At 37.7% G+C, this 12,024-nt stretch overlaps 1 protein-coding gene across 1 annotated transcript in view; it reads left to right on the top strand.

The window, feature by feature from the left end:
• MPP7 (MAGUK p55 scaffold protein 7) overlaps nucleotides 1-10,024 on the top strand; it is a 164,798-nt gene extending 154,774 nt beyond the window's left edge. Inside the window, exons 13-17 of the mRNA XM_074900069.1 lie at nucleotides 533-613; nucleotides 2,450-2,543; nucleotides 3,625-3,733; nucleotides 5,191-5,334; nucleotides 6,722-10,024. Coding sequence (XP_074756170.1) covers nucleotides 533-613; nucleotides 2,450-2,543; nucleotides 3,625-3,733; nucleotides 5,191-5,334; nucleotides 6,722-6,901 — 608 coding nt within the window. The 3' untranslated portion in view covers nucleotides 6,902-10,024. The remainder of the gene's footprint in view (nucleotides 1-532; nucleotides 614-2,449; nucleotides 2,544-3,624; nucleotides 3,734-5,190; nucleotides 5,335-6,721) is intronic.
• Nucleotides 10,025-12,024: the final 2,000 nt, after the last annotated feature.

The following is a 12,024-nucleotide window of genomic DNA, read 5'->3' on the forward strand; positions in this document are numbered from 1 at the left end:
TCTCTCAGCCTGCCCTCACAGGGAGGTGCTCCAGACCCTTCATCATCTTCTTGGCCTCCTCTGGACCTCCTTGAGCAGGTCCATGTGCTTCTTATATTGGGGGTCCCAGATCTGGACACAGAACTCCAGGTGGGGTCTTACCAGAGCAGAGGGGGAGAATCACCTTCCTTGACCTACTGGCCACACTTCTCTTGGTGCAGCCCAGGATGCAGTTGGCTTTCTGGGCTGCGAGCACATATTGCTGGCTCACGTTGAACTTCTCATCGACCTGGGTAGTTGCTGTAGAAAAAAAAGTTAGCTTTGCTGTCAACTTTTTCACTGATTTTTCCTCAGTAATAAAGTCTGAGCAGTGTAACTGCCAACTACATCCCCTGAAATTTGTCACTGCTGTGTGGTCTAGGAGAGGCTAGAACCATATAGGTATTTCCAAATATTATAGCTATATACCACATATTCTTATCTTGGAGAGTACTTATACCCAAAGACAAGAGAGAACTGGCTGCTGGGAAACAGCACATTTTTTTTCTTTCAGGTCCTGTAGGGGTTGGACTGAATGAACTTAAACGGAAATTGCTGATCAGTGACACCCAGCATTACGGGGTAACAGTGCCACGTAAGTAAAAATACCTTTCTATTCTCCTAATGCTCTACTTGCATTGTTATCCTTTATTATTGCATTACCTTAAGGCACTTTCAACTTTGGGTCTCTAAATGCATGCTTGGCATCCGAATTACTTTTCTAATTTTTAAAAGTGCTGTTGCAGTTGTATTTTAAATAGCATTGATTAAACTGGTAGGACATTTTGGCTCAGAGGCATTGCAGTAGATTTTTAGTACAAGTTTAACATGATTGATGTCAGCGAGGTTTAGTAAATGAAACTCAGCAGAAGAACACCCTGGATTTGGCTGTAAAGTAGTGAAATGTACTCTGTTACCAATGCTTGCTTTCACAGAAATGGTCTTTATACGTTACACAGGCTGAAAAATTAAGACTGATGATAAACAGTTTAATCCTGTGAATAAATTAGTTAAGTCCCTTTGATTAGCTTTAGAAAAGTTGATTTGGGGATTTTTTTCTCTTTCTCCCTATCTCACCAGGTAGTGTTACTTTGTATAACACTGAAAAACATTGTTTTATATTAATTTCTACAGTACTTTATTGGAGTTTCTTTAATCTGGAGGACTTGACAGTTTTAGTTAGATTTTCATTCCGTGGCTTGCTTTCTACTTGTACTTGTGCTTCCTGTAGGGCTCCATCAAAAATATGGGTACAACACTCTGAATTCGGGAGATACTGTCACAGGTTTTTTGCAAGTACAGAAGTATTCTATAAAGTACATGTATGAATGAATTTACCAGGTAGAAAAATGAATATATTTGGTGTTGGCAAGTCATGTCCTTTGCACATATTTGCTTCAGCTGGGTATTAAAAACAACAACAAAAAAAGCCAGATGTTCCCAAATATTTAACACATTGAAGCATATGCAATCATTTGCCCAAAAACATTTCTCTAAAAATTGCCAGTATTCATCAAGCTGCCTTCTCTCTTTTCCAAATTTGTGGTTATAATTTAAAACAAACACATAAAGAATCCATCTCCCTGAAATTCAGCAAGTCAGAACTTCGAGAGAAAACTGGGGTTCTTGTCTTGGAAATGTTGCTGTTTGTGTCAACCTAAGAAGAGCGTGATATCAAATGGCATTTAAGACTGCGTTGCTGCAAGCAGGTTTCGTATGTTCGTATGTGATGGAGAATACATGATGCTGTAACATGTGAAGCATGTTAAATAGGACTTTTGAATGGGTTCATTAACCATGAGTGGCAACTCCACGAATAAATTTCATTTATAAGCAAAACCTTTATATCTAGTACTTGAGGGAAAGTAAGAAGTGCAAATACTACAAAGCTATTGAAAGAAAAAGGAATTTGATTTTGATCACCAGAAAATGAAAAGCACTAAAACATAAAATTCACACCCTGTTTTTTTATTATCATGCTTCACATACCACAGCTACAAGTGTTGTTAATGAACGTAACATTTTATAAATCAGGTTGGTGAGCTTTCTTTCCCTTTATAGTCTCATATGCTAATAAGTTTAACAAGTGGCAAGGCTGGGGTAATTGTTATGGACTGCTGCTCCTTTTATTATTCAGCTGTCCTCATTTTATTGGATTTTTCCACTAGTTAATAAAAATGATAATCTGATACTTGTCCAGTAGGTTTTTTCCTGCTTTTCCTGCATGCTTTTAAAACTCAATCCTGTCATGTGCTTGTATGCCTCCTACCAGATACAGAGCAGCCTTACGTTCATCAGAAGTGAGGGAAACACTATGCTTAGTATTGCACAAGGGTTGTGTGCTTTTCAGTGTTTCCTGAACTGGTTTGCATTATAATGATTTGTGCATCTTTTGCCTTTTTTTTTTTTTTTCCAATTAATGAAACTGCAGACACTACCCGTCCAAGGAGAAGTCAAGAAAGTGACGGTGTTGAATACATTTTCATTTCCAAGCACTTGTTTGAGACAGACGTACAGAATAACAAGTATGTCAAAGAGACTTTAACTAGAACTGCAGTTAAAACAATGACTTTATTATAAAATGGGGCTGGTTACAATTCCAGAAAATAAGTCAAAGTGGATATAAGTTGCAGTGACTTGAAGATGTGTTAAAATTACTTTTTGATATATATGCAGCTGGCAAAAACACACAGCAAAAAAGCAGTATGTGCACACATAACTGTTTCTAAGCTTCCAAGTAGTTTTGGTACTTTAGCTCCTCAAGAAGACACTGATACTGTAGGTGCTCAGGATGGGGGAGCACTCGAAATAGAACATCGTCTGTCATAGCAATAATGCATTGCAGCTCTAGGAGGGAGGGCCCTGGAAGTCCTGCAAACATGCCTGAGTCAATGTTTTCGTAGTTCTGCTCTCTTTCAGGCCAGGCACTTCCTCTACTTTTGAATTTAGAGATCTACAGTAAAGCCCCTGCCTGTAAACCCTCCAGAAATTAAACTAAAATGAAGACAATGGTAGCATCATGCTTTCTAGCAGCCTGTAAAATACTGTAGCTTGAAATTCTGCCCCAGTGTTTCAGAGGGCAAAAGTGTATTAGACACAAAGCTGTGGGTTTTATTGAAACTTCAAACTGCGCTTGCTTTTTTGGCAAATAGCGCTTGTACTTTTATAGCACATAACCAGCCGCCTTGGTTCCATTAGCACCATCGTCACTCCTCCTCCTCTTCTGAGACAGAGAATTTGGATATTCTGTAGTGTGCAATGAAATTTCAGTAGTTTCTATTGTTTAGCTTATCCACTGTTTTATTGCATTGCATTAGTTCAGAAAAAGAGGTGATGGAAAACATTAGTGAGCTGTTGGACTACAGTACTTTTTTCTCTTTAACTGTAATACAAGCAGGTGTTACTGATTTGAAAGTGGTAAAGTAGAAGATTTCTTAAAATTGACATGCTGAAGTACTTGACAGCATTTCCTTTATAAAACATGGTAAAACTCTCATGTAAAGTAAAATATTTTTGCTCCTGAATTAGATTTTACAAACCAAACTGATAAGGGTTTTTTCTGGGGAAAATGGAAATGACTCCAGTTGTTTTCACCTTCTGCTACAGGTTTATCGAGTATGGCGAGTATAAGAACAACTACTATGGTACAAGTTTAGACTCTGTTCGATCAGTTCTAGCTAAAAACAAAGTTTGTTTGTTGGATGTGCAGCCTCATGTAAGTAAGCATGTCTTTTGGACTCTTGTAGTTCCCCACATTGGATATTGGGATGCTAGGAAAAAAAAATGTTTCTCTAAAATGATGTATTTTATTCCACACTGAATGACTGTTGAATGAGCTTGCTGGATACCTTTATCACAGCAAGATTTTGTGAAAGGAGAGGAAGGAAACTTCAATATGTATTGGCAAGCATTCAGCTTGGTAATTAAGTGAATTGAAAGCCTACAGCATAATACCAAAGATTTAATTACAAATGCTCCTATATTTCCATTCATCTTTCTGCTGGTTTGGGTTAGAGGTTCTCTATGAAACTTCAATTTCAGAACAGCTTTGAGCTATCACCCAGTCCAGCAACTCTCTCTCACATGTTTAACCAGACCGTTCATACCAAGGGTTTACATGCAGGGTAGATATGAGTCAAGGAAAGCACTAAATGTGATGTTGGCTGGATAATTGTTAAGAACATTCCTCTCTAAACCATTTGTTCTTGCATTGACCTTGTCTTTCAACCCTGCTGAACAGCTCCACTGGGAATTTTTATGCTACTAATAACCACAGTGCTTCCAGGAGCTGGACTAGTTTGTTTAAACCCAGCCAAGGTATTTCTTCTCCAAGGGTGGCCAGCCTGTGACTTCTGAACCCTGGCAGCTGGCGAACAGTTCCTGGGGCAGTTTCAGACGCAGGGCTGTGCCGTAGGAGCAGGGCAGAGAGGCTGTGCTGGCAGACGAGCAGTTGGGGAAGCCAGACCCTACACCATGGGAGGAATGGAGCTGGGCAGGGGCTCCTGCTTTGTGAGACCATTGCCTGTTCAGCACAGCCCTGTTTTCCAGCAGTGTGAATAGAATGGAAAGCTTCTGGCCATCCCTACTTCCCCCTAAGCTGCTGGCCATCCCTGCTTCACTCTGTCCTGCAATCTGAATTGCAGACTTATCTCTAACTCCATACATAGCATCACTCAACTCACTCAGGAAGAATGAACAGCAGGCAGTTCTGTGGTGGACACAGTACTGAAGAGAAAAATCATTGACCTGTTGTCACTGAGTGTAACAGACACCTTTTTCCGCTACTTTTCATGTGTACATAAAGTGTTATTCCTGCTAAAATGGGTTGGACTTTCCTCCTCTCCTGAACACCCTGCTGCTCCCTCCATCCTCCAGCTGCCAGTGATACTGGTGTGCACAGCCCAGCTGTTGCTGGACTGATGGGGTTTACCAGCAGCCCATGTGGAAACTGAGAGAAATGGTCGCCCTTGGAGAAATGGTTTTCTTACCATTCACATGAAAATTCTCCTTACACGAATCAATGCCAATCAGCAGACCAGGATGGCAGTAAATGAAAAATAGCCTTCTAAGAGTGCTTTATGGGTTTATTTTGGTTAGTAGAGAATTTCTTTTATTATGGTAAATTCCACTGTGTGAAATAAACTAATTAATTAAAATATTTCCTCTTTCCAGACAGTGAAACACTTACGGACATATGAATTTAAACCGTTTGTTATATTTATAAAGCCACCATCACTTGACCGTTTGAGAGAGACCAGAAAAAATGCCAAGATCATTTCAAGTAAAGATGACAAGGGAACTGCAAAACCCTTTACAGTAAGTATACTTAGACATGGTAAAGCATGAGAACTTGTTAAGAGTTTTGTTGTAGTGGTTTACCTTAAAAATAAAGGTGATCATTGGATCTCATTAACGGTACTTGTTAGGCCCTACATACAGTATCTTGTTGTTTCCCAACCAAATTTGCTGTGGTGTTTTCATTGTTTGATATGCTTATGGGAATTTACATTTCCATGTTCCTCTGATTTTATGTCACAAAAGAACCCCCACAATGCAAGTATATTTTTATGAGAAACAACGCTGTGGATTTCCTTTAAAAAATTTTCATCTGGGCTTAGATGCTTCTATTCAAGTATAGGAATTTCCTTATTTTATCAGGTGTATTTTTGGGTCTAAATGTAGAGAAAAGCTCAAATATGGTCAATATCATCTGTTAAAAAAGGAAACATTTTGAGAAATAGCCTGTATTTGTGGATAAGAGAAACAATTTTTAAAAATGTTACATGGACATGAACACTGTCAGAAAGAAGGAGAAAAATCTAAGCAAGTAACAAATGCTGCTTTTTATCAATAATTAGAAGATATTAGATTACCCAACAGTAACTTACTTGAAATAAAAGGAAATCATATTTTAATTGAAGCTAAAGCTGATCATCATTAGACCTTTTATCTGCATTTATGGTGTGTATCATTTTTTGTCATTCAGATGTTATATAAGATTTTTTATATTATGTTCTTATATTTTTTATATTATGTTTCAAAGTGAGTCACAGATACAGTCACAGACTACTCAAGACTGTATCTGTGTAGAATATGCATTTGAAATAGTTTGAAAATAATGTGCTATAAGAATATGTTCTATGATATATAAGAGCAACCTTCAGGACATTGCTTAGTTAGGATGCGTTTAATCTCTCAGAGATATGTAAACAATTAAATTCCCAAGATTTTTTCTCTCCCCAAACATGAAGAGAAATCCACTGAGCCAGGTTGAACCAAGCATAGGAAGACAGCTCCTACCAAGCTCTTAAAAGTATAAAGGCTGCACTGTAATATGTTGCATGCTAATGCTAATAGCAAGCTGAGACTTAAGTAATGAAACTTTAAATGTATCATCAAAGTAAACAGCTAGAAACATTTTTCACTGGCACTGCTAACAGAAAATGTCTCTGTAATTACCATGCAGTGACTAATTGTGTCACTGCAAGGGGAGAGATGAAAGAATTGCCTGTTGAGCAGAGTCTACTCACAAGAATCTACTCTCCAAGATTACTTGTAATGGTAATTTCCTTTTTTTTCTTTTTATTAAAAGTACAGTTTCCATCTCCTGATGAGATGAGAAATAAGCAAGTAGCTTTGTGTTTACCACAGAATTTATGTGATGATACTATGGACTGACTATGCCTTGCATTGATCTTACTAGGAAGAAGATTTTCAAGAAATGATTAAATCTGCCCACGTGATGGAGAGCCAGTATGGCCACCTTTTTGATAAGGTGATAGTCAACGATGACCTCACTACAGCTTACAGTGAGCTTAAAGCAACTTTTGACAGGTTGGAGACCGAGACCTTCTGGGTTCCTGTCAGCTGGCTACATTCATAAAAACGTTTTAAATAGAGAAAACATCTGCTGTTGTCTCAGCATCTAAATAATGGGCATGGTTAGGCATTACTCGATGGCCGTTTTCTTGGTAGGAGGTCTTTCTAACTCTACCTGAGCAGCAGGTACACTCTTCATGCACTTGGAACTGGTCTTGTTTTCCTGTGTCTTCAATTGTTCTGCCCACAGTTTTGGGGCAGAACAGCCAGATTAAACTGAAGTCTTGGTATGCTCCATAAAGTGAGCTAATACTAGTCTCAGAAAACTGCCAAACACCTCTTTAGCATCATCTGTGTATTTCCAAGGTAAGCTTTTTTAACAGAGAGTTTACAGAAGATACTAATTAAAACTGGCGATCAGCACTTTGATGATTTTAAGCATAACTGCTCCATAAAGAGTACATCAGCACTTGGAAGTTATTACCCCTTAAGTGCTTGAGAGAACTGAAACAGGCAAAAAGTGACCAACATTTTTATGAGGAAGACATTGTAGTTTTAATTACATATCAAGATAAGTGTTTTTACTTTTCTAGATGTGAACCTTGTCTTACATGTACAGAGTGATTTTAGTATTCCTTTGCACTTACAGTGTCATGGAAAGAAAGATGTATTCAGTGGCTTAATTGTGAAATACTCTGCTGTGAGCATGCATAAATTGAAAATATTTTCATGCATGCTTTGTGGCACAACAAAGAAAACTCACGGGAATATTTATTTAAATAGGGAAAAATGTGAGTTATTATGTATATAACTTCAAAGTCTGTGGGATTAATCTTCTGTAAAATCAGTGGCAAAGTGATGCAAATAGCAACAAAGTAGGAACTTTTTTTTTCCCTTTAAATTGATTTCAGACATTTTTGACATCCTTTAGAATAATTTTTCCATTGGAAATTTTCAAACAATTAATGAGGAAACCATGGAGATCTGGGAAGCAGTTGTAAGAGATTAATGCTTTCTATTGTTTAGTAAGTAGTGATACTTTTTAGTAGTGTAGCATATACTTTGTCTCCACTCAAAGGTAAATTAGTGCTATAGACTTCAGTGTAAAAAATAACCTGGTCACTGGTCAGACACAGTTGGAAACCTCATCTTAAAATCTGATGTGGCAGTGTAAGCAAATGTATATTAGATGATGTATTTTTAATATAGATAATCTGGTATTTTTCTTTATTTACTGCTGATATGCAGGAAATTATTACAGCTGTAAAGACCAAGAAACACCTGTGTGTTGTGTTGTGAATATATGTCTTGTAAGTACAGAATGTGTATAGAAACTTGCTGACTTCAGATCATCCCATCTGTGGCATTCAAACAGGAAACGGTTATTTCATGTTAATCTGTAAAGAGAATATAGCTGTCTTGTTTAAAGAAAAAAATAATTTAGTGAAACTTTATATATTTATGAAAGGGTTGAAAAGGGATGTTAAGTTTTTTAATTTCTTGTCAATGTGATCATTTACTAAAGAGATTACTAGGTATGTAATTTGAGACACTGTCTCTGTAAATGGAGCTCAACATTCCGTGTAAATATTTTATTTCAGTTCAGACACTGATAAAGCCATCAGATTTTGCAGTTTTATTCTAAATGCGTATTTAATGTGTGGGTCATTGCATTTGGCTTAGAGTCGTATAAAACAAATGAAATGCAAGCAACAACAGCAAAATCCCCAGGAGTCTGGAAACGTTTATGCAAGAGTTACAGATGTACTGAATCCCAGTATGGATACACACTCTGCTTGAACAGCTATAATGTAACTTTTGTCAAAATTCACAACTCTGCAGTGGACTTAAATGTTTTTGTAACATAAATAGAATTTTGTTGCTAAATTAATTGCATGGAGATTATGTGAGTTGAGAAAATCTTTTCCATTTTTTTTTTCATTACTGAAAATCAAACTGTTTTTCAGGGGATCTGGAATTCAGCAGGTCTGTTTGCCTGCGAGATGTTGAATGCCCTCGCTGTCTCTTGCAACCAGCCCAAACTGAGTGGGCACTCGGCATCTCACAGGATCTTGCCATTTCCAACAAGAGGGGCTTTAGTCCTTACTGAAACACCCTTAACACTGCTTCTAACCTGGGCTGTCTCAGAACATTAGTGTACAATAAAGCTCACGTAAGGAACCTGCTTTTCTCTTTAAGAAATAGATGCTAGAATAATCTGCAAACTCCCTGGTAGAAACAGTTCTGGCTGTCCTGCAGGCTGCTTTTCTTGTCCTTTTGAAATTAATTTAATTCCCATTCCTGGGTCAGTGTGGTCTAGGAGGACCTTCTACACAGGTTTGCTGTGCCGGGCAGCAGTAAGCAGCATGGTGCTTTGCTGCATTTACAGAGACACTGACCCTCTGATCCTCGGCACAGTCCTGGCAAGAGTTTCCTAGACAGATGGCTGCCTGCCCTGTCTCCAAGCCAGAAGCTAATTCCTGAATTGTAACACCTGCAAAAGAAAGGGAATCACAAAAACATAAATCCAACCAACAGAATAAATTGTGCACAGAGTCTTTCAGGAGTGAGAAATAGTTTTAATTAAATTACTGGATTGCTCCTGAAAATCAACAGTGTTAGCTTCATAAAAAAAAATCAAATCTAGGCCACCAGCCTCCATGAGGTGGGCAAAGATGTTAGTAGATCAAGGCAGAAAAAATGTCTTAGCCCAACAGTTTCAACAGGACAGGAGCCTGCTTATTGTGATGGACGCTGACCCCATGTGCTGAATTGTTCTGGGATACCAAGGACAGGGGGTGGTGGTGGTGTTCCTTTGACTCCTAAGAATTTGGGAACGAAGACGACTCAACATGTTTCCAATATTCCACATATTCAAGTTGTGCTGTGTGGGTTTTTAGAGAACTGTATGTTTTGACAGTCAAGTCCAGATGTTTTATTGTGTTTTAGCTGTTTGCCATAGTCAAACAAATGGTAGTATTTTTTAATATTGTACCAAGCTCTGTACTTGAATTTGCCACCAGGTCCTTGGTCGATGTCTTACCTGAAATCTGATCTTACCTTCTCATGCAAAACAATAAATTATTGATAATTCACTGACGGTGGTTTTTTGTTTATTGTGAATTGCACTATAACATATAGGCTTAATGACTTTAAAAGGTAAAATGCCTCAGTAAGTTATTTTGTAGGTCTGTTAACTGTAATGCTTCAGTTATCTTTAAATGGAAAAATAAAGCAACCTAGGACAAGGACTAAAATTCTTAATTCTTCATTTCTTTTCCGGAATTCTCCTTCAAAATAGATATTTACATGCCCCCTGCCCTCCCCACCCCACCCCACCCCACCCCCCGAGAGGGAAAGCTTAAGTCAGTGGGTCAAACTGAGACGTTCAAACTGAGACATCAGCTGGCCCGGGCTTGCAGAGTGCTTGGAGTGTTATCTCAGTTATTGACTCAGCGCATTTCATCGGTCACGTATGCTCCTAGGCCTCTCACAAGTCCCATGGAGGTTGTGTGCCTTTGTGGGACTCAAACAAAGTAATGCTTAAACTAGGTTACGTTTTGCATTGTGTTATGTCTTTTCCAGAAAAAAAAAGCCTAACACGTACTAGGATTAGAGAAAAGACTTTTAAGCCTCTTCTGTTTTGTTTCAGTGCAGTATTCTGCATTTCCCACATGTGCTTAGGTTCAGGTTTCTACTGTGCATGGAGAATTTTTTTCTTGGTAAAGCTCATATTTAGTTTTTGTGAGATTGTTTCAAAGTTTGAATAGTTTCATCAGAGATTTACAGTTAAAGTTATAATTTGAGTCTATTTTTGCTGCTGCAGTATCCACAGTCATTTCCCCACAGGATTAAATTTTCTGTATATCAGTGCTTAAAATCATTTGTACTTGCAATTTGCCCAAGATCCTTTTGCTCTCAGAGTTATTAAGTATTTATCATATATTACCATGATTAATGTATGATACCAAGCATTCGACAGAAAAATGTCTGAACACAAAATTAAAGGAACTCAGTGGGTGTATTTGTTGTTTAAGAATTCTGGTGCTAGATAATGGTTAAAGGTTTCAGCAGAAACATACACAAAAGCATTTGGAAACAGTTAAAGCCTGGTCTTAAATTTTGTCTTATGTTAAATGACAGTACAAATGAGAGAATTTGGAGTTCTAGACAGCTGGAGTCTTTTTCTCTCTTGGTATCTGTGTCTGAAATACTAGTTGGATATTTGGAAGGCTGTATGGAATGATTTTACATCTCTATAATAAAATACTATGGTATTTTGTGTAGCTGACATCCAACATTTTAACAAAGAGGGTAAATCCTTGTGATTACTGAGACTTTGTTTTGCCTCTTTTTTAGATGTACACATATGTCTGTTTAATCAAATTTTTAAAGACTTAGTGGTACAAAGCTGCCAGCTACACATTTCAGTATATGAATGGAGAGAAATATCTTCAGGATTTACAAAATGGTTCAAATGGCAGAAATAGTATTTGAGGACTTCTTGGTAAGAAATAAACAGAGAAAATTAGGTCACAATTTCTTTTGTAATTAGGTCTATTTCCTTTCAGTAGCCATATTAATATTCACAACTTGAATATGCTAAAAAAAACCAGAAGGCATGTGATAATTTTCCTCAAGTGAAATTTAGATTTGTGGTTTAACAAAGATGTTACAAGCTTTCTATAGGATTATACACAGCCTCATGGAAACTTAGTTTTAAGATGTTTTAAAGGCAGAGGGTCCGTGGGTACGGCAGAGCGCGACTGAGAATTACAAATGCGAGTACTACCCTGGAAATGCATCTTTGCTTTTGTAAGTCACTGAACAAGGAGTTTAGCAAGTTGGCTGTGAATGTTCTGTGGTTTCTGTTCCCTCTTTGGTAAATATAAATAAGTGCCAGTAAATCATTGGTGGTAGGGAAAGCCAGAACTGTTGGAATTATGGAGAGTTGAAATGTAGTACCCAGAAGGAGTACTCCGGATCCTGGTGATGTTGGCAAAGCTGTTGCTTTACTTTCTTCTGATTTTGTTAACTTTTACAGCAAGAGTACAGCAGTCACAGCTTTAACACAAACTTATTAAACTGGGTTTAATCACTGGCAATTTCATTCTTTTTTTCCTCGTGGCCCTTGTACAGCTTTAGTAATCTCAGTCATACAAGGTGGGGAAAAGTAATTAACGAGTC

Source organism: Athene noctua, chromosome 2 (genome assembly GCF_965140245.1).
Source record: "Athene noctua chromosome 2, bAthNoc1.hap1.1, whole genome shotgun sequence".
Taxonomy (NCBI): domain Eukaryota; kingdom Metazoa; phylum Chordata; class Aves; order Strigiformes; family Strigidae; genus Athene; species Athene noctua.